General features: G+C 33.6%; 1 protein-coding gene across 1 annotated transcript in view; it reads right to left on the bottom strand.

The window, feature by feature from the left end:
* The window catches only part of LOC149565026 (uncharacterized), a 43,861-nt gene extending 38,100 nt beyond the window's left edge, over window positions 1–5,761 (bottom strand). Inside the window, exon 1 of the mRNA XM_089818571.1 lies at window positions 5,126–5,761. Coding sequence (XP_089674697.1) covers window positions 5,126–5,578 — 453 coding nt within the window. The 5' untranslated portion in view covers window positions 5,579–5,761. The remainder of the gene's footprint in view (window positions 1–5,125) is intronic.
* Between the last annotated feature and the right edge of the window lie 19,334 nt (window positions 5,762–25,095).

The raw sequence follows: 25,095 nt of genomic DNA, 5'->3' as shown, positions 1-25,095 counted from the left end.
TCAACTGTGACCTTTATTTCTTTTTAATGAAATGTATCATGTATTACACAAAAAGACAGCACTGCCTGTGTAGGAACTCAAGCAGTTTATCTCTTTCCTTGCATCAACTGTGACCTTTATTTCTTTTTAATGAAATGTATCATGCATTACACAAAAACTACTACATACATACATACATATATGTATATGTATTTATCTCGGTAGGTAGGTAGGTATATGTGTGTATGTATAAACGTGTGTGTGTGTGTAATAGCAGAGTTATATGGAAACCCAAGCCATTAATGTATGTATGTATGTATGCACGTATGAATGAACATATGAATGTATGTATGCACATATCAATGTATGTATGTGTGTGTATCAGCAGAGTTACATGGAAACTCAAGTCAAATGTAAGATAAAATGGGCAAAATCTGAAACTTCTCTCAAGAGGTTAATAGCCTAACCCAACCCAAATGTAAGCTAAAATGAGCAAAATCTGCACCTTTTCTCCAAGTGGCTAAAATCCTAATACTTAAAAGAGCCATGTGAGCCAGACAGAGAAGTTAAAATATGCAGATGAAAATATCGGCTCAAGGGCAGAACTCGATAAACAAGATTTGGAGTGATATGGTGAAGAGCATGAGCAATCTTCTAAATTCAATGAAATCCACTGAAGATACCACTGCCTGTATACCGACTCAAACAGTTTATCTCCTTTCTTTCTGTACCTTCGTCAAAGGTGCCTAGCATGTTTGCTTTAAGAGATTATTATTCTGAGATGCAGATGTTTATGCTTGACTACTACACAGCTGTCATGGACAGTATATATTTCCTTCATCTCTCTTTCAGTGAATTGAGACTGGTTTGCCTTTGCTATTGTTAAGATTATAGCTACAGTCAGATTGATTTAATCATAAGATACAATGTTGATATAATAAATCATATATATATAATATTATAATTATACTACATATATATATATATATATATATGTCATATTGTGATTTATATTGTTAATATATAATTACTAGTAATGATTAATCATAGAGACACGTCTCTTCATGAGACATGTCTCCTACTCTCCTATTTATAAGAGATTGGGATCTGCATTTGGAACACACCTATAACAATGGCACTGTAATTAAATTTGCGCAAACCAATCCAAGTTACTTAACAGCTATATCTGTTGTTCTTTGATAGTAATAATAACTTATGCTAGTGCAATTTACTGTTTCCCAAGCTTATTCTTTCTGATAGGAATACCCTATTTTTACTGGTGTGTGTTGTTCCCTTGTGATCCTCTCAGTAAGATAAATTGCTTAGTAATGGAAGTTAAAATGTGTTTTGCATTGGCCATCAAAGACCTCAAATTTTCGTTTGCATTTAGTTCATATTCTGTGAGAATAAAATCTCTTAGATGGTTATCGTTTCAGGGTAGGTAACTGTTAGAATCTCTTGATCAAAGCTTCACTCCTTTGAGGAGCTATTAGTTTAATAGTTTTAGTAGCACTTCACAATCTTTATTAAGGAATATTACGTTTAGTGTATTGATGTAACCCCTTAGATGGTCTGAAGTCCCTGCAAGTAGCAAATTCTAAGTTTTTGTATGATCAGAAAGTTTATTTGAGTCAATAATTTCTCTGCCCTAGTCAGCTATCTTTGGGTGTGGATAAACTTTTTCCTTGTCTCTCTTCTTGAATGCTGGACATAGGTTGCATTTAATATATCAATGGAAGCTTAGATGGTGTGAAGTCACTGCAAGCAGTATTTTCCAAATATTTGTGTGACCAGAAAGTTGAATGGATGAAATTCTTTTTCTTCCCGAATAAGTTGTCTATATGTGTGATTGAACTTTTTCATTAGCTCTCTCCTTCTAGTCATGACAATATGACTGAGCAGACCCAACTGGTAATCTGAAATTTAGTTGATAACAAGTTCTTCGAAGCTATCTAAATCTTGTGCTGTTTCAAAATCTTATGTTCAGATTCCTTCATTAGGTATCTTTATTATATCTGCTGCTATATTATCTCTTGTTAACAACTGCATAAGTCTGATCCGGCTTTTGAACTGTTTCTGCTCAGTGGATATAGAAAATAGTTTTTCAAGTGGTAAAAGAGCAGCAATCTTGGCTGCTATTTGGTGTCAGTATAGCTGTCAGGGTCAATGACAGCTTATGGCAATTGAACTCTTAGAGGTAGAAGTCTACACTTTTTCCCACCTGTAAAATATTGTTTATAGCAATATTCTTGCAGTTTTCAGCAACCCTTCAGTTGTATCGCCATATTACTGTCTGAAACAGCTGGGGTCACAATCTTTATGAGCATTTGCCTTTGGCACTCACAAGAGTCGATGTGTTCAGAAACATGTGATTGCCAATTTAGTGACGCTTAAGATGTCTTTCATCAGATACCTATCTCTTAGACAATAGCATATAGGTCACCAGTAGCTTCCCATTCACCCCTGATTTTCAAGTACAGACCATACTCCTATTAAAGTTATATTTATTCTGATCCATCTTGTGGAGGTAACTGAAATGACAACTGCAACCTGTTATACCCCTGCAGTCCCAGCTTTCATTCACTAAACTAAAAATCCTAGCCAAACCTTACACTCGCCCTGAATGTTGACAGCAATATACAACAATATAAAACAATTGTATGACAGAATACACCAAGGCTGAAAGCATTCCCAGAAAGGAGAATTGAGGGAGAACAGCAGAATAAAAGTGGCCAACCATTAGAAAAAGTCCAGAGGCACATGCTGCTTGGACACCAGTTCTCAAGCATTGCCATGCAACAACTAAGAATGTTTTAAACTGCTCGTGGATGGTTGGCTCTCAGAGTTCAAAGCTAATATACAAATTGAAGATACATGACCTCCAGCAACATGTCAGATCTTAGTGATAAGCAATACATGACATCCTTCTGATGAGAGTAGCTAGAATCTCTAAGGAAGATGTAATTTAAGATGGTTAATCAATTTGGACAAGGATCTTACATGTGATCAATAGTATGATCCTCTTATTCAATTATTCCAAGCAAACATCCACCTTAACTTTCTGCCATATAACTACCTATATGCCCAACTGAGTAAAATTGAACAAATTACCTAGGCAATTCTTAATGCAAGCATCATTTGCCCCAGTCAAAGAGCTTTCTTAGCTCGTGTGGTCATGGCATGAAAAAAAGAGTTTCCCAATAGATAGAGTACTCTACCCCAAATTCTTGTCATGGGAGATGGACCCAACAACTCAACAAATTACTCTAAAATTGCAAGGCCACCAAAATGCACAAAGAAAACCAATTACCTAAGTCACTAAAGACTAGCTATACTTGTGACAGAATTCACAAGTAGAGCATAAATGGTTCATAGACTTAATGCTTTGCCTTTTGACAATCCACTAGTTCCTCAAACCTAATCAGGCCTCCTTAAGAAACTATCAAGTAAGCATCCAAAAGTTTTGTAGCATAGTGCATAACCCATCAGTACAATATAACTGACAAATCAGCATAATTCTTACAACACGGATTCACAATGGACCTTCTCAGACCTAAAAGGGCAATGGTAGCATTTGTAGCATATTAATAGTTATCAAAAGAAGGATTGATTTCACTTTGCGGCCGCTGTTCAATGGGGCTTCCAATCTGAAGTAGATGTCTGGATACAGAAAAAGAGGATAAGGTGGTATGTAACATATACTAGCAAGCTTTGGCAGAACTGAAAATGAAATTTCCTAAGAAATACAGCCTTCTGTGACAGATCTACTAGTTTTGCAGCCAGCAGTTTAATTCTAAGAACAAGAAGCAGTTATGCCTGTGCCAGGAAAGCTATTTGTCCTTCGCAAACATGCTGTGGCATTCCAGTATCTTTTGTCTGTTCAATTTACTAAGTTGCCTTCTTTGTTGTAAGGCTCTGGTAAGACATCTAGACTAGAATTGCAGTTTTCTTATGCATTTGATGGCACATAAAGGGGATTGGGAGTAGCTGTATGCATTTTCTAATTTTCCAAGCAACTGTGCTATGCAAGTAGTAGGACAGTGAGATTATGAGAGTTCTACACGAGGCCATAAGAGCTGAATCAGGGTGAGGATTTAAGTGAGTGGATAAATGAGCGGACACCCCTCCATCTGATAGAGTTTCCTCCCATCTGTGGGTTTCTCCAGGGTAAGAAACGTTCAAATCTATTGGTATTGTTTGTTTTCCCATTTAATTGCAATTTTGGTTGCAATTGTGCTTGGATAATTGCAGTCTTTTTTTCCTTCTAATTTAATCTGTAAATTGATGATTACTATAAAGACTAATCTTAGTTTATAGATCAACTGGCATTAAAGTGGTTTCTTTCCATTGTAGAAGTTGTTGAGTGTTTTGCAAGTCCATCCCACGACAGGGTCGTGTGGGAGAGATATGTTTACCTTACCAGAAATATAATGAATCCTATAGGTAGAGAAGAGAATTAAGAAGCATGGAAAGAAGAGAAGCGTGATACGATGCAGGACCATAATTCTCTAAAATGAAAGCCAACGTTGCAAGCCATTCTTAATAAGAAAACTCTTGTGAAAAGTAGTGGAGATACTCATGGAAAAATATGAGAAAAAAGCTGGACAAGCCTAATATCAAATTGGATATAGTATTATGTAGGATTTAAAGTAACTTGAAACCTCTACCATAATCTGGACAATTAATTTATTAAACAAATTTCTACTAGTTTTATAGGCACTATCAAGTTTAGCCAAAACTATAAGAATCTCACAAGCATAAAAGCACTAAGAAAAGCGAACGTGCCCAAACTTGATATGCAAAATACCACGACATTTCAGCCGCTAAAATATTGTAGGTGTTCTCAACATTTGTCATTCTTGTAAAATCCTTGTATGTGCCCAGTACAAACAAAAATACATGCACATAAGCTAAAACAAATTTTCATGTTTGTGTTGTTAATGTCTTACTGTTCTCCTGTCAGATTTTTGTGATCTACATTGTATGTGGGCATGTCCCCCTTCTTTTGACATTTGAGTCTCCTAAACAATTGTGGATGCCTTCAAAACCTTGCCAACAAAATAAAGCCAAAGCACAAAAATGTACACAATACAAAAACAAACAGACCTGCTTCACTTCAAGCTTAAAACGAAAAATAAATACGCACCAGGCGAGGCAAGACTCTTCCCTTCTCCACGACATCTTCGGAATCAGACGCAGCACGAACCTCAATATCATATACTCTTGACAGAAAAAAACTCTCGCCCATTTTCCTTAACAGGTTTCTAATCTGCTTAGTCTCCACAGAAATAAGCCTCTTGTTCCCACCTTGCTGCCCATTCTCGCATTCAAAAACAATACTGGGAATCCTTCCTGCTTTCCTGAGCTGTTTGGCTGCATGTTTCTTTGTTTTCAACCTGGGAAGGGCCCTTAAGATCTCTGCGAATTTCGGGTCTGGTTTTGGGTATTCATCTTTCACTCCAAGCCTGACATTATCTTCTTCTACGTCTAGTAATGCTGCAGAAGAAAATGGGACTCGATCAAGGACAATTGGAATCCTTGCATACCTCTGTACAATTGATTTGTATAAGGTTACAGTATTGTACTGCCTACCCAACATTGGTTAGAATTCAGGCTATCCAGAAATTTAGTTGCCAAACAGAATCAATGAGATTGAAAACTTTTTTAGCTTTTTAATGATACACGACTGAAAATTGTTCTCGCCCCCTCGACGAAAAAAATTCATTCCATTTTTTTAAAATGTTGCTCGCCGTTTTCTGTCGAGGTGATTTTGCCCGCACGTGCTTTAGCTTTTTTAACTTTTGTCTTTTTTAAATTAATTTAATTGCAATAGGGGAGACTACTTAGTACCAGCCCAATGAGTGTTAGCTAGTCTAGTCACTAGTGTTATTGATAATAGTTCTTGATTACACATGTATTAGTAGTTAATCTTTTTTTTAATCTTTTTTGGTTGCTGATTGGTTTATTTGTGTCAAAAGTACAATTTTCCTAAGGGGGCTATTGAGGGTAAAAATAATAGATTTTAGACAAATGTTTTTAAAATAGCACTTTTAGACCACCTCACACTCTACGAGTTCTACAACGAACTTGTAAATGTGGAAAAGTCAAAATGTTAGCTTCAAGCTCTACACTCACCTATAGAAATTCACCGAAAAATCGACGAATTTCGGTGTATGGATCAGGAGTTCTAGATACCTGAAGTTAGATTAAACAACTACTAGATCGTCTCCCCTATATAAATAAAAAATAAGATACAAATATATTTTTTTATTATTTTATTGTGTTTTTTTAATTTTTTTGAATATATACATTATATGATATATAAATAAAAATAAATCATTTATTATATTTTTAATTTTTAATAACATATATATAATTTTTATAATGTTATTATTTAATTGTTCAAAATGTATATAGGTAAATAATAACAAGCTTTAAATAATTATACATAATTTGTAGCTATCTATTAACTTAATAGATCAACTTAATATTTGGTTTTATCATATTTTGATTTTTCATTATTTAATTTGATTTTTATTTTTTACTATTTAGAAAGAGGGAAGATGTATATTATTATATATTCTATATTTCACAAAACATGATTATTAAAAATTTAATGTAAGAATTATTATATTAACATAATAAAGAAATTTATGAATGTTGAATCTAGAGTTGTGGTAAAAGAATTTAGTTCTGCAAAATGGTGAACAAATTGAATTATCAAAGAAGGATTGCTTAGGTTCATTCAGCAAAACATTAGAATGATTTTATAGATAATAATCAACAAGATTAATCATGATTTGGCAATAGATTTCTCGCATTGAGGAATATGTTATCGCATTCAAAGAAAGAGGTTAGACTTCCAAGAGCTTCTATGTTATGAAATCAAAGGAAGAATCATTTGGCAAAATTTTCATTTGTCTATCAAATTCAAAATGTTTGGGATTGGAACCCTAGCTTTAATCAAAAGGATTCAACAAATAATGGTTGGCAGATGGTATCAAGGAGAAGAAAAGTGAGGTCTAAAATGACTAAGGTATCCACTAACATTAAAAGTAGCCAAGAACGAAGGATGTGGGTGATCCCTCTAACTTCCAAATTACCACAATTCACAATTGCATCCAATAGAATTGCCCTACGTTCAAAGAAAAATCCAAATCATGAGGCCAACTCCAATCAAAATATTATAGTGATCAAACATTTTCAACCTCCCAATCCAATAAGAATCATTAATCGGAACAAGGAAAAATCATATAGATTAGGGTAAGTCCTACCTTTTTATACTCATGCTAAAAAGTATTCAAGGGTTATGGATATTTTGTCTCATGGCAGTTCCTACTCTCATAGCAGCAATAACAAATAACATCTACACAAAAGGTTTATGGGATTACTACAAAAGAATTGACTTATTTGCAAAATGTTGTGGAAATGGACTACCCATGAATGATATTGTTTGTTCATTTAAGGGGGGCTTTAGGAACTAGGTAAGTATTACTACCTTATCAAAAAATTGTTTATTTATAGATTGTAAAACAATATCACTAATGAACACAAAGTTAATACATAAAATAAATTTCTTTGAAGAAATTAACCTAAAATTTATAGATTGTCAACCTAATTTTGAACCTTCTAAATTAAATAAGATTAGAATAATCATCCCTAATTTACAAATAGACTTGTTACACAATAAAATTATGTCTACGATATGAGATTGCATAGGAGAATTAGTAGGTTTAGAAGAGTACTTTACAAATTTGGCAAATGTTAAATTGCTAATAAACATGGAACTTGACATTGATAATACTAGGCCAATAAAATTTATTACAAATCAATCAATTTACAATCTCAAACTAGAAATTTATAAGGACAAATTAATTATAATCTACCAATCTTCTTAGAAAAATAATGGATCAACATGGAGATTAAGTAGAATTACTAGATCATTTCCCCAATACTACACACTTACAACAAGAATATATATTAGAAAAGAAAAGAAAAAAGTATATATATATATATATACATATATATATATATATACATACATATACATATATGTATATATATATACATACATATACATATATATATATACATACATATACATATATGCATATACATATATATATATATACACATACATATACATATATATATATACATATATATACATATATATATATGTATATGTATGTATATATATATATATGTATATACATATATGTATATGTATGTATATATATATATATACATATATACATATATATATATATGTATATATATATATACATACATATACATATATATATATACATATATATATATATATACATACATATACATATGTATATATATATATATATGTATATATATATATATATATATATATACACATACATATATATATATATATATATGTATGTATGTATGTATGTATACATATATACATATATATACATACATATCTATATACATATATATACATATATATATACATACATATATATGTATATATATATATATATATGTATATATATGTATATATGTACATATACATATGTATATATGTACATATACATATATGTATATACATATACATATATGTATACATATACATATATGTATATACATATACATATATGTATACATATACATATATGTATATACATATACATATATGTATACATATACATATATGTATACATGTATACATATATGTGTGTGTATATATATATATATATATATATATATATATATATATATATATATATATATATATATAACCTAAACAAGGATCAAGGAAGATTCATTATCTGTAATGCCCCTCCAAAGGGAACCCAAAAAAAAAGGTCAAAGTTGATAAGTTATTAATCATAGATGAAGTCCTATTCCAGTTCCATTAGCATTCATTATTTACTACTTAATTTATTCCATGCATCATAGTTCTTAAGTATAAAATAAAAATGTCATAGCATCATCATAATTGACTAATCTAATCTTATAACGAAGATAATCAAGCACAACAATATAACATAAGTAATCATCATCATACATATTTACCAAGATGAATTTTATATAAGAGATACAACTTTCGTACATTTACTTCTCAAGAACCAACTTCTTTCTTATTTACCCAACCCTTATACATGCCCTTTCCTTAAAATGTATCAATCTAAAATCCCCCTTTTTATGGTTCATTATATTATATTTTTTATATTAATGCAAGTAACATGAACATCCTTAAGGATCTTTAAGAATCATCCAAACATATCTCCAAGAAAGAACTCCAATGCAAGCCACAGAAAAGCTTCTTATTTTGTCACCCAACTATAAGAAACCACTCCCTTGAGCGAGGAGACAAATCCGTGATCCACCTAGGCTTTAAGGTAGTCTAAGTCTTATACCGAAAATCCTAAGGCCAAATAGAAGCATAAAGCCTGAAAATGAAATCACAAAGAAAATGGACAACGAGAGGCATAATCAGAGTGATGGATTCAACTGCATCTATGTGAGTGTCATTATACAATCCCATAATGTTGGGATCATTCCCCTGAGCCAAGGACCATCATGCCGTACAGAATGTCCTTTCCCCGGGTACTCTAGAAGGATATGTATGGACTAGTAATATTGGGATCCTTCACTTGAGTCAAGGACCATATTCTGTACAGATTATCCCCTCTCCATGTTCTCCAACAATACTCGATCTTAATATTTATTAATGTGTGAAATCCCAAACCATCCCATAGATTTTTATTAAATTATCACTTGTTATCCAATTCACTTATAGAGCCAGCCTATATAGGGCACTGGTCTCTAAGCATAGGATCCTTTGGTAGCCACTTTTGGGCCCCAACACTTATGGCGAGTCACTCACCTAAGGTTTCCTACCCTACTCTAGATCCAATACACAAGCCATGCAAAGTTACATAAGTTAGGGCATCTTAGAGAAGTCACATAATAGAAACAAGGCCAATTAGGATCAACCAATAGAGAAAACTGACTATAGGATATCACTTGGTGAATCATGCTAAGAAAATAACAAATCTATGCAATTGTTTCTTATAACCATGCATTTGTTTAATGTTGATGCACATTCGTTCAATGTTGACACACATTCATTCAATTATACCACACATATATCAAGCAGAATTGCACATTTGTTCAATATAACCATGCATTTGTTCAATATAACCAGACATTTATCATGTAGAGGTGCATTTGTACTAGTAGGTGGACAAAAGGGGTTAAATGCAGGGTTACACATATGTTTAGGATAACTATGCATATGTGTAGTCTACCTGCACGTTCATCCTAGAGAACTCAAAAAATATATAAAGAAGGCTATGAATTGAATTCCAAGAGGAGGTAAGGTGGAGGAGGGTTTTCCAGTGCTATCTGGTTGAGATCCTAGGCTGAAACCCCTACAACTAATTTTGATCAAAAAGGATTCAACTCTTAACATTCTTGTGACAAGACTCCCATGTTAGAAATATAAGAGTAGTAACTAAGAGGAGAGGGGTGAATCAATTACTATAAAATAATTCCCAAATCCCTTAGATGTTAGTACAAAACAATCTCTGTAAAAACTCAACTTTGTTGGAACTCGGTAAACACACAAAAAATGTTGTAACTCGATAAATACTTGACATGAAAATATTAAGATATTATTTGTGATTAATATTAATTTAACTTAGTTGCATACACATAAAAGAAATAACATGAACACAATTGACACCAATATTTAATGTGAAAACCCAATTTGGGAAAAACCACCAATTGCAACTAGTTACTGATTTCCACTCTTCTGAAGTGAGCCCTATTAGGAGCCAACCCTGGTAATGGTTACAAAACACATTGTTAGGTGTAACCCTATTAGAGGATTTAATCACCCTATTAGGAGTGGCCTTGTTAGAGGTCTTTAGACAATTCAATAGAAATGCCACTTTGTTAAAGGATTTACAAATAACTGTTAAGCCAACTCTATTAAGAGATTTAGATCACTGCTATAATGATTAGAGAGTAACCATGAGATGAATTGATTCCTGATGCAACTAAATTGCTGATTACAAATCTCAATTCTAGATTATATACTGGATCATTCTTGATCAAATGCATCTTTGCATCTCAACAAGGATATTATGCTTATCCTTCTAATTTGCTTCCTTTCGGCATCATCAAATCTTCAATTATGTTCCACTATGCTTCATCTTCTAATCCTCAACTTAACCTTATATTTACATCTTTCATATTGTCAAGTTGGCTTGAATACAACTTAGAATAACTAATATTAATCTTCTCAGTTGGCTAGAACCAATAGACAAATCAATTGAACTCAATATGCCAAAATAAGAAAATCCTTCATTAGCCGACCCTGCTCGGTAGACACTAACTTGAAAATGATTTTCCTATGTTAACCAAGTGAACTTGGTTAACACTATATATTCACAAAGTTCCTTTGGTAACTGAGTGAGCTCTATTAACACTGGTTCCATCCAACATTTCCTTCATTAACTGAGTGAGCTCGGTTAACACTCAACTTTTGCAAACTTTCCTTTGACGCTCGAGTAAACTCAGTAGACACTATCTTCTGAACTCAACAAACTCTGGAATGTTCGATAGACATAGGAAACTTTCTTTAATGCCTGAGTGAGCTCGACATACACTAACTAGCAATGATATGAAATTTTGTGTAACATCAAAGACAATACACAATTAATCAATTGTATTCAACAATCTCCCTCTTTGGCATTTATGGCAACACAACATGTCATAATACAATAAAAAAAATTTTAGTAAGAATAAAGTAAGAAACATATCCTTAGTTTCATTCTGATTCTCATCCATGAGAACTCCCTTTAACATTGTGAACTCCTTCTAGCTTCAGTTTCTCCCTCTATTATCAGTGTGAACTTCTTATGCCTTCAGTTTCTCCCTTATTGACATCACTTTCTTTGTTTCTTTATAAAATTTATATGAGATATGATAGTAAACTTCTCCCTCTTTGAGATCTCATGCCAAAGACAATATTTAGTGAATATTAATGTACCTTATGTATTGATTCATTTGCAATATGCCTTTTGCCAATACTGCACCAATTGATTGATTTTCAACATACTCTAGTCGATGCATCCCTAAACTTCAGTTAGTGAGCTTTAGATAGGGGAATGAACCCTAGCTTACCTCTTAGATACAAAAATGTATCCTTAGGTAATGGTTTGATGAATATATCTATAATTTGTTCTTTAGTATTCACATATTCCAATCTAACTTCTTTATCTTTTAGCAATTCTCTCAAAAAATGATATTTTATAGAAATTTGTTTTATTTTGGTATGCATCACTAGATTCTTTGATATATTAATTGCATTGGTGTTATCACAGTATATAACCACTGGATCCTTGATTTCTATCTTCATACTTGCCAATAGTTGTTTGAACCAAACAATATTAGAACAATTAACTATTCTTGCCACATATTCTACCTCTATTGTGGACTAATAAATATAGTTATGTTTCGTTCTTGTCCAAGACACTAGTCTTTTATCAAGAAAGAATGCTCCACCACTGGTGCTTTTTTGTCATATACTTCCTGCCAATCAGCATCTATGAATACTTTTAAATTCAAATTGTCTCCTATTTTGTACCATAAACCATAGTCTTCAGTACCTCTATCATGTAATTTTCTTTGGCATTTGTTGAGAATCTTGCCACCATACTGACTACTAATGCAATATCAGGCCTTGTATGTACTACATACTGCAATTTTCCAATCATTGATCTGAATGTGGTCTGATCTACCTCTTTGAAATCATTATTTTTAGGAAGTTTATGTCCAGTAGACATAAGGGTTCTAACTCATCTTGAGTCTTCCATTCCAAATTTCTTTAGTATCTCCTTGATATTTTTAGATTAAGTAATGTAGATACCATCTTTCTTCTACTAAATCTGCAACTCAACAAAGAATTTTATCTCTCCAAACATAGACATCTCAAATTCTTTACTCATTTTTTCTGAAAATGCCTTGCACAAGTCATCATTCCCCGTAAATAAAGTGTCATCCATGAATATTTGTGCCAACACAATCTTCTTATATAGTCCTTCTTTGATATATAGACTCATGTTATCATTTGCTCTTTGAAAATCAATCTACATCAAGTAGTTATGAAGTCTTTCATACCAAGCACTAGGAGCTTGCTTGAGACTATATAATGCTTTGTGTAATTTGTAGACCATATAATGCTCTGATACCAAATGTTGGAAATATAAGAGGATTAGTTGAGAGTGGAGGGGTGAATCAGTTACTACAAAATAATTCCTAGATCCTTTAGATGTCAGTACAAAACAATCTCTGTAAAAACTGAACTCTACTAGAACTCGATAAAAACACAGAAAAATGTTGTAACTCTGTAAATACTTAACATGAAAATTTTAAAATATTATCTATGATTAATATTACTTTAACACATGAAATAAATAGCATGAACACACTTGACACCAAGATTTAACATGGAAATCCAATTTGGGAAAAACTACCAATTGCAACTACTTACTAATTTTCACTCTTCTAAAGTGAGCCCTGTTAGGAGCCAACCCTGTAAAAGGTTACAAAATAGACTGTTAGGTGTGACCCTATTAGAGGATTTAATCACCCTATTAGGAGTGACCTTGTTAGAGGTCTTTAGACAATTCAATATAAATATCATCTCATTAGAAGATTTACAAATACCTATTAAGCCACCTCTATTAAGAGATTTAGATCACTACTACAATGGTTAGAGAGTAACAATGAGATGATCTAATTCCTAATGCAACTGAATTGCTAAGTATAGATCTCAATTTTGGCTTGTAGACTTGATCTTTCTTGATCGAATGTATCTTTTTATCTAAACAAGGATATTTTTCTTATCCTTCTAATTTGCTTCCTCTCGGCATCATCAAATCTTTAATTATGTTCCACTATGCTTCATCTTCTAATCCTCAACTTGACCTTATATTTATATCTTTTATACTATCAAGTTGGCTTGAATACAACTTAAAATAACTAATACTCAACTTCTTAGCCAGCTAGAACCAACAGACAAATCAATTAAACTCAATATGCCAAAACAAGAAAATCCTTTGTTAGTCGACCCTACTTGATAGACACTGACTCATAAATGATTTTCATGTGTTAACCAAGTGAACTCAGTTAACACTGCATATTCACAAAGTTCCTTTGGTAACCAAGTGAGCTTGATTAACATTGGTTCCATCCAACATTTCCTTCATTAATTGAGTGAGCTTAGTTTACACTTAACTTTTACAAACTTTCATTTGACACCTGAGTGAACTTGATAGACATTTTCTTCTAGACTCGACAAACTTTAGAATACTCAACAGACATAGGAAACTGTCTTCTGTACTCGAGTGAGCTCGACATACATTGACTGACAATGATATGACATTTTGTGTAACATGAAAGACAATACACAATTAATCGATTGTATTCAACATCCCATACTCACTCCATCATAGATGACCAAAGAAATACAAACACGTCTAATTTGGATACAACAAGAAGAGGCACAGATATCTATATATTTTCACTATATAACGTAGTGCATTAGTTTTATTTTTCTTATCCTAAGTCACAACATGTTAAATAAAATGGGATATTAAGGCCTACTTGTTTTCTTGTGTTGCTATGAAGCTAGGCTTGAGTTTGTGAATGATGAAAGCTTCCTCCCTCTAACCAGGCCCTGGTTTTTGTTTCCTTCCTAAAAATTAGTCTAGATATCCTCTAGTTTTGTGTAGACAATGGTCTTCAATATTTCCCTTTGACTATAGTTTTTCCAATAAAATTTTCCTATGTTTTATTTTGATATTTCCCCTTAATTATAGGTAGAAAGTGTCATTTCTAAAAGGTTATGCCTGTGTGCTTAAAATGTGAGCACACTTCTTTGAGTCATTATATTCAAGATTGATCAAGAATGAAGTCTCAAATGATGGCTCCAACGTCTCTATTCATGGAGTGCAAGGGTTTGTAATGAAGGCCCTCAGTTTTGACCTAGTTTGTGCCCATGCAAGCACACCATAAAATGAGAGATTCAAAAATTCAAAATGCATGCAAATGGAGATGAAAGCTAATCTATATGATAACAATGCAAAATAATGCAAGATCTAATCTATCAATACAAGATCTAAGCTAATATGAAAATGCATGGATGAGATATGATAATGGAAACTATGGATGCATGAGAGAAGAAGACTAGAAGATAAAAGTTCTACACAAAAAGCTTTAGTATTCAAACTTCTTCTTCAAAAATCTCTCTCCAAACCTTAGCATAGAGTTTGTGGGTCTATAAAATGAGGAGAGGGCTCTCCTTTATAAAGAAGTTTGGACGATCAAGATTAAGAGGCAAAAAGATTTAATCAAGGGTAGAGAAAGAATGATTTGTGTAAAATAAAGATCCACCAATGAGAAAATAGGAAAAGAATTAAATGAAATCCCACTTAGAAATCTGTGCATTTAAGTGTAGAGGAATTTTTAATTTTTATTTATTTTATTTCCTCTTTAAGTGGGGATTTATTTAATTAAAAGGGAGCAAGTTCTTTTTAATAAAATAAGAAATATTTAATTAAATTAAAAGAAGGGTTTTTCTCTTAATTAATTAAATGTAGATGAATTTTTTAATTAAAAGAGAGATTTTCTTTTAATTAAATGGGGGTTTATTTTATTTAATTAAAAGGAAGATTTTTTTAATTAAATAAGACTTCAGATAAAATGATCAACTTTAGAAAATATTGAAATAATTGAATTTGATCAAGGAAATTGATTTGAATTGATTTAATAAAATATTGCAAACCATTGATTCAGAAAATTGATAAATTGAATAATGGGGGCCCATAGTCTAGATGACCATTTTATACATTTTCCCCTCTTTGACTAATGTGTGGTTGACTTGGGAACACATGTAGTCAAAGAAAGAAATTGAAGTGTGAGATCGATTCAGGATCACAAAACAACCTAGATGTGTGGTCGATTCAGGAACACATCAGGACAAAGAATACAAATAAATTTTGACTTGAAAAAGTTGAGGATAAAATTGATAAAACTAAATCAAGGATTGAAGTTTGATAAGTACTGCCCCTCGTGATCGAAATCAAAATGAGATAGAGGAGAAAAAACAAATTGATAAAAAATTGATCAAATCTAAGGTTCTTCGTGTAAGATGAAAGATATAAGAATCAAAGAATCAAGGTAGATCATCAAGCATGAAATATTATGCCCTAAAGTTGAATTAGAAGAAAAGATGTGGGGTGAAAGTAAATGGAAGATATAAATTTGGAAGAGATGGAAAGAAATGAAAAGAAGAAAGACAATTTGTCTAAGAAAGAGAATATTCCAAAATCAATCAACTATTTAAGATGGAAAATTTTGATTGAGATCATGAAAAAAGATAAGGAAATGAAGATCAAAACATGATCACAATTGATTAAAAGTCCACAAGAAAGATGAAGGGAAAACCCTTTCAAACTCATAATGCAACCTAAAAATGCAAACTAACATGAAGCCTAACAATGCAAGCTACATGAAAATGCAAAAGGTGTACTTGCAATAGAACAACTATAACATAGGATTTTGTGTTCACCATTCATTAGAGAATGTTAAAGGAAATTATTTTCATCATTGGACCATTATTAACAGACATTAGAAAATCACAAAATCATCATTATTCATAAGTGCAACTATGAAGATATGAATGTGATTTATATCGGATTGGAATGTGGAAAGATTGTAACATAAGCATCAAAGACATACAGGTCAGGATGACTTCGATGTTAGCTTACCCAATTTAATGTAGCAAATAAAACATATGCCTCATGCCCCAAGTCCTCTAGCTATGCATCCGAGAGAGACTTAGGAACAATGACACTCAACGAAAATCAATAACGATCAGTACACAAAGAAAAGATCATGACATAACTCAACATTAAGTGTTTATGTTTAAAATTTTAAGTGTGTTAATCGATATCAAGTTTTGAGGATAAGGATTGAATGCTTGAAAATATGTAAGATTACATGACAAAATTGGGTAAGACCAAACCAATAAGTGTTGAAAAATACTCGATGTCAGGGGTTGTATTAAAAATACAATTGGGGTGGTGTTAAAAAACATCATTTGCGAGGTGTCCTAAAGACTAATGCATCCAAGAGACCGAAGCTAACACATTTATGCCCCCTAGACAAAGACCAATTCCAAACCAAAGCAACAAGGACAAGGCATGATGGAGAAAGGCTAAGCTTCAAGGACGTGCGCTAAGAAATAGGGGTGCAAAGGCCTCAAGTAGCGCCCATTTCTAGGTTTTCACCCTTGGATTTTTATTTTTATTTTTAAAAAAATTAGGAATTTTTATAATTTTTTTGTATTTTTGCTACCAAGGTGCATGTTTCCACATTTCCACCAAGGCAACTTTTCTATTTTTTTTGAATTTTTGAATTTTTAAATTTTTTTTGTATTTTTGGAATTTATAATTTTTTTTAGAGTTACATCAAAGCACCTATTGCTATTGCTAGGTTTTCACTAAGATGATCATTTTTTTAGGACATTTTCCAATTTTTAGAATTTTCACAATATATCATTTTTTTGGATTTTTTGAAATATATGTGTGTGTGTGTGTGTGTGTGTGTGTGTGTGTGTGTGTGTGTGTGTGTGTGTGTGTGTGTGTGTGTGTGTGTGTGTGTTTTTAGGACCAATAAATATATACAAATAATATAAAATACCTCAAGACAAAACATACATCATGGGTAGAACTTCTTCAGGTGCAAGTCATTGATAGGATTAGGGAGTTGCTCTCCATCTGTTGTAGATAGTAAATAGGCACCAGACCCAAAATTTGTTGTAATAATGTAAGGTCCAAGCCAATTAGGTTCAAACTTACTCTTTTGATCTCTATTTTGTTGATTCTTAGGATTCACATGTAGGACAATATCTCCCACCTAGAATTCTCGAGGGTGAACCTTTTTGTTAAATGCTTTTGACATGCACTTTTGATAGACCCTCATATGGTCAAATGATGTTTGATGTTTCTCATCTAGAATTTCTAACTCTTGAAGTCTCATGGTGCAATAATCTTCATCTATAACTAGACCTTTGAGAGAAACTCTAAGTGAAGGAATCTCAACCTCTAAAGGTAACACTACTTTAGCACCATATGTAAGGGCAAAAGGAGTAGCCCTAGTAAGAGTGTAGATACTCGTTCTATAGGCCCACAAAGTTAGATTTATGTATAAGTGCCAATCTCTACCATTCTTATAAATAGAGGACCAATGTTGTTTTATCTTAAATTTCTTATAGAGTTACTTAATGTCCTTATTTTTAAACTGGCCTCCATTGTCAGTAATAATCTTGGAAGGCACTCCATATCTACATATAATATGATTCAAAATAAATAGAGAAACTGTCTTGCTCGAGGCAACAGAAAGTGGGACAACTTCTACCCATTTAGTGAAATAATCAGTAGCAGTGATAATAAACTTGTGTCCACATGATGAGTTAGGATGAATCTGCCCAACAAGATCAAAGACCAAACACTAAAACAACCAATGAGAAATAGAAGGAATGAGCTCCCTACCTGGAGCATGTATCAAGTTACCATGTTTTTGACATTGATGTAGGAACACACACCTATACCAACTCACAACCAAAATAACAACAAGATGGAGACAAGAGATGACAAAATGCTTCATAAAGCATCCATTAATATTTGAAATTCATTACAATATTCTCCAAATAGAAAAACTCCAAACTCTTATAATATAAGAGAGATTCCTCATTAAGGGCTTCCAACTAGAAGAGCTTACAACAAAGAGCTTGTTCGCTACACCTTGAGAGCTTCCTTACAAGAGATTACATTTGAAGAGCTTCTACTTCCCCAACTTCTACTGCTCGAGCTTCCTTACAAGAGATTACATTTGAAGATCTTCACTACAAGAGCTTACACTTGAAGAGCTTGATTACAAATGAACATAAGCCTTCCTTAAATAGGCACTTACCACCCAATGCATGATTTATCCACAACATTCTAGAATTTCCACAACTTTCTACAATATCTACAACCTTCTAGAATTTCCACCTAAATACAACTAAGCACTACCATGTGGCCCAATTAGAAAATTACATTTCCTTTATGGATCACAACAAATATTAAATGCATGATTTAAAGAACTTTCCACAAACTTCTTAAGATGCCACCTACACACCTCAATTAAATGGAATGACACTATATATATTTTTATTTTCTATTTATGCCACCGATGCACCTTGAAAATAGAAATTCCTCTTTTCTCCTTTTTTCCTTTTTTTCAATTTTTTATTATTTTCTTTCTATTTTTGTCACTTTCTCTCTCCTCCAAAATTTTTTTGTTTTGTTTTTGTTTTTTAATAATAAATTTTTGCAAGATGCTCCTGCATCAGACTCCCCCGGTAGATAAAAAAGTGTGTCCCACACTTTGATGCCAAAAGAAAGATATACAACCATCTTCACCACAAGCTTCCACCTCAATAGGGACAAGAAAACCAACATGCAAATCTTCCACATTTTTTTCCTGATGCATGATGCTCCTGCATCCAACTCCCATGGTAGGAAAAATTTTGTGAGTATGGATTCACAAAATGAAGTAGCCAATATTGACATTTTTTTTTTCTCTTCTTCCAACACATAGCTGGAACAAGTATTTGGTGCCAATATATTTCCTTCTTTCTTCTTTTCCAACACCTAGTTGGAACAAGAGTTTGTTGCTGAAATCTCTCTTCTACAATGAACTCTATCCAAGTATAACTCTCATCCTCATTCAATCTTGTTGAATTAATCACACCTGTAATAAACCCTGCAACACCATACCAATCTTTCTTTGCATACCAAACAAGACTAACAAGATCCTCATGCAAACCATTTGTTGGTGTTTGAAAATGCTAGAGGGTTTTCAATTATCCCCATGAGAATATGACACATCTAGGGTCAGCTAACTCCCATTATTAACATATTATTTCAGACACAGGGCCAACTATAAGGCATGATCCTTCTTCCACTTCAGGCTCTACAAAACCTAGGTGGGTAGACCTATAGATTCTTTATATGGTACCAATTATCAAAGCATACACTGAATCTATTATGAAGCAGATAAAACCCTTATTTTTCCTGATAACTCATGAAATAACATCAATCTACAGTAGCTAAATGCAGATCTAGGAACCTCAGAAGTTGAGTGAGAGCATTATATTATAGCTCTTCAACATGAAAGGGGAAAATCGTTTGATTATTGATGTTGAATTTCAACAAATCCTCAAACATGTAGCAATATAACAAGTGATCCTATAACTGACTAGTGCCTAATCCATTGGGCAATTCCATGAATTCAAAACATACATCTGTGACATCAGGACATATTCTGTATACCCAGACATCAAATCTATCTAATCACCTTGTGATTTAGACATCGGTGTTCATTCAGATCTCATTCTCACAAAATATCCTTCTCAACATAACCAGTAACCCTGTCAAACACATCAAGCATTTACTTGGCAGTTTGTTCCAACAACAAAATATATCAGACATACAACCTGAAGGCAAAGCAAATGGATCTTAGCTCTTTGTTCCAAGACCACATAAGACTACAGATTACTAAGACAGGAGATAAGAACCAGAATGAAACTAGTGAAATTACTGCTCATATGTATTCATTTCCTTGAAACTATACATTTAGATGCATAAAATTAAAACATGAAACAACCTAACATCTCAGAACTATCTGTATTATCTGCACTACTGCTCACATGAGAGAAAAATGCTGAAGAATGGAGATGGAATCATAGTTATGAATCCAAAGAAATGGTCTCACAGAATGACTACAAATTTCCTACCAACAATGGTTTCTCAATAACAAAAAATTGGAACCTCTAGAAAGAATGAAAAATAGAAAGATATAGCAAAGGAAAGAATCTCAGATCTGATCTTCAAGTTACAAGTGTCCATTTGAAATGCAATCCTTTGTAACTGAATAACTTCTTCCTTCCATCTCCCATTCTAATCTGATCTTGTTTCATCATTACACTCTAACTAATTGGAAAATATCTTTGTTCAAATGATGAAAGCCTTTTGATTCACTAAAATATCTGATTTGCCTCAATGAAATACTGATGAAATTGAGATTCAACTGATTTGAAAATGGTTAAAATCACCTCAAACCTCATTTTCATTGCCTTTTAACTGTATTTAGGTCATTTCCATGCTAGAAATCAAATCTAAACTTCCATACCTGAATATTGTTGCAATTTAAGTACCTGAGAAAAATTCTCCTATAGCTCAAACAGACTACTACCTGTGCAAAAACCGACCTCATATTTGGAAAATTTAGATCTTTTCAATTTTGGCAGTATATTGGAGTGCATATCTAGCCTCCCGAAAATGCCCAGAAAGTTGATTTGAAAAAAGCTCCTTTGCTAGAAAACCATGGTCTACACATCTTTTTTTTTTAAATTTAATTTTTAAAATTTTAAAAAACTCTAAAGTTAAAACTTTAGAAATAATATCCCCTTTTGAAATTCAAAAAACCTGACGTGCATTTAAAATGATTAAAAATCATTTTGTAAACAAATCTTTATAGTAAAAGTAAAATTTTTTACTCTGCACTATTTCCTCACCCTCCAAATTTGGGGTCAAACTGGGTTTGATTGAGTGACACGTGTCACTCACTGATTCATCCACCTCTGCTTCATCTGCCACATCAGCACCACTGGGATCACTTGCCACATGGCGCAATCCCACTTTCCCGCATTTTTTATCGACCTTGCAACTTCTTATTGCGAGGAAGTGGGCACCATCGGATTGCGACACGTGTTGTGATCTGATGCCTTCATTTGAAACTGCACATCACTACACTCAGAGCTCAACGTCACCATGTGGCGCTTGCCCGCTTTTGCACATTATTTAACTTGGGCGCAACTTGATAATGCGAGCAAGTGAGCACCACCGAATCTGACATGTGTCATCATCTTGTTTACTCTCCCTCTTTGGTGCCACATCATCGTGCACGCATCTCTGTCTAAAATTTTGCATAGACCCCACATCTTTCTAATGTCATCCATGGGTATAGGGCCCCCACCATCGATTGCTGCCTTTACAAAAGGCCTTTGTCTTAAGACGATGTTCTTGTTGTAAGCTATTGTATTTAAACATTTGAAAAGTCACCACATATACAATGTGGGATAAATTGCTTTCACTATAATGCCCTCCCCCCGCCTTGTTTGGACCGCGGCTTCTCTCTTTTGACTGCACATTCTCTGAAGGTGCTTGCCAATGCCTCTTGCGTGGATCTTTCATATGCTAACTACAGTTGTTCTTTTTTTTTAAATGGCACGAATTTCCTTTAACAAGGCGTGAGCTTCTCTTAGCAAGCGGCGCCTGCTTCTCTTTTCAAACCGTGGAGTCTCCTTCCTTGCCTCTAAACTCAAGGGTGTCCCCTGTCTCCTTCAACGAAACCGATCTTCCTAGGGGTCTTCCCCTTGGTTGTTTAGGTTGGTCTAAAGGTTCTGCCTTAACCAATAACACTTCTGGTTCAGCGCTTCCCACTTTTCTTTTCCTTGTGCTAAGACTGCAAGGCATTTTCTAAAATGTATATCCTTAAGACTAGTGTGGGTCTTCTTAGGCAGAAACAAGTCTTTCCTCTGCGAGTTTCATTACATGGGCGACTTGCTTCTATGCCCGATTCCTTCCTCTTTTTCATTCCAAACATGCCTCTCTTCTGTGTTAAAATGTGGACGCCCCCTGTTGAAATTGCAACCTCCTCTTTTATGGGTTGCTCCTTTGTCTTTTTTGACTCCTTTGCTTGTGTGGATGACCTTTGGTTTCAGCATGGATGTCAATAAGCTCACACCTCTGAATGCTTTTGTTTTAATGCTATCCTCTATCTTTGACTACGTGAATTTCTCCTTTTATGTGCTTGAGGCTACCTTCTCCTTTGTTCACTGACGAATCTTACCTTGCACGTGTTGCTTTTAATGAAGATGGGTTTTCATTATGAATGGGGTTTCTATTTTAATATGTGAGCTATTCATTTTTTGTTGTTGGTGACTTCGAATCGTGCTCATAAACTTCCTCTTTGTAATTGACAATTCTTAAAAATTATCAATACCCCTTGAAAAATTCTACAAATCAAGAGGAAAGTAGGGATGTTTCAGGCAGAAAAGATCATAGCTATGTATGGAGAACTCCCATGTCCGGATCCCAAACTAAGGTGGTGTGGTAGCTAGCCCCTCAAATTCTATAGACACTTTGCTGCGATGAAGGCTATAAGATGACTATGGGTTGTGGATGTAATTCCCCTACCGCTGACTTCTTCCATTATGCATTGCAACTTTGATAGTAAATCTTCTACATGGCCTTTTGACATTTCTAATTGGCTTGTCCCATGTAATTGATCCCGTGCATGTAGTCTTAACAAATCTTTCATCACCACAAATCCATCACTTCTAACATTTAATCCTTATAAAAAGACAGGAATTCTTTTGGACTTGTTTCAACACTTCGAGGAGGACGTTCACATCTATACCCCTTAGGGTATGTTATCATTGCTTAATGCAATTCATGACATCTTCAACCTTCAACATTAGTTAGCAACCCATCTTTTGGAGCAATTAGTCGGACCCTAAAGTGGGTCCGTCTAAATTTTTTTTCCATTTCCATACAACTAAAGTCTCAAACTGACATACTAATCATTTAGAACTGATTATAATTAAATTTGATCACTGACCGATCGTTAAAAATTTAATTTATCACCTTTTGCCAACTGTCAAATTTGATGTTAGAGGGTCCCTTGACTGGCTTTGAAAACTGACCCGAACCTCTGACCGAGCTTTGAAAATTTGCACATTAAATATTTTCTCCACAATCTTGCACCCTGCCAAATCTCGTCTCATGAAAAATTCCCAGTCAAAAGATATTCGCCATCAAAGTTGACCTCTCAAAATCACCTGCAGATAAACAAGTTAGAAAACAACAAATTGGGTTTGGATTTGGCTTTGAAAATTGGGCAAATGAGCACATGGGGAAACAAAAACTGGGGCATTGGTTCTCTGTCATGAGGAGAATATAAATTTGTGAATTGGGCTCATGATGAATCATGGGATGAATTTCACAATCAGTCAAAGTGGGCTACTTAGAATTTTGAAGATTGGACATGCTGACAGAAAGTATTTTTTGCTAATGGAATTGACCTGGAAAAGTGTGCAGACAGATTCATCACGACTTATAAACTGACACACTTATAGTACTTTTAGAGGACAACACAATGGTACAATCTATTCAATCTCACCAATCATGGATTATGAGTTATGACATCACGAACAAGGGTTATAATAAATCTGCAATTACTGACACCAGTTAAAAGTTATAAATTGCATTTGGAATCACGCTTGAAAACTGACCAAACAGATTTGTCATAAGCTGAAACTTGGAACATAACAATTCTCTGACGTCTATAATGCAACACAAAAGGAATTTTAGCATTTAGATCAATTGGTCAAAAGTTACAACCTATCAAATAGGGCTTCCCAGAATTTTGAATATTTTGCAAATGTGTGAAAACAGTAAACTACCAACTTTGAGGGATTCAAAACCTAGTCAAACAGACTTGAAATTTGAAACATAGGCTCTCGGGTGTGGACACTAGATATTCCCAAAGTGGTGAGTCATGACACAATTTTGGGTGCGAGATATTCAATAGCAAACACAACCTCCTGTCGCTGTTTGAAACTTAGGTGAAAATGCAGATTTGACATTTGCTTCAAAACAAGACTTCGCCAAACAACTCAGAATGATGATTTATCTTCATGGAATATGTAAACGAGATGAATAGAAGGTGTTAGAAACAATGAACACCTTTTAGGCCTCATACTGACAACCAAGTACAAACTCATCAAAAAGCGTTTATAGGGCTCAATTTATTCAATGGTGCTCAAAATTGACCATGCAATTTTTAGCGCCAACACCATTATCAATATCTTTCAAACTCATCTCAAAGAAAACATCCCATGATTCATAAGAATTTACCTATTTGACATATTCATCTTCACTTGCCTCT

Source organism: Cupressus sempervirens, chromosome 3 (assembly GCF_028749045.1).
Source record: "Cupressus sempervirens isolate cs-2001-9-10 chromosome 3, ASM2874904v1, whole genome shotgun sequence".
NCBI lineage: Eukaryota > Viridiplantae > Streptophyta > Pinopsida > Cupressales > Cupressaceae > Cupressus > Cupressus sempervirens.
Note: the sequence above shows the minus strand (reverse complement) of the source record. Positions and strands in the feature narration are given on the sequence as shown.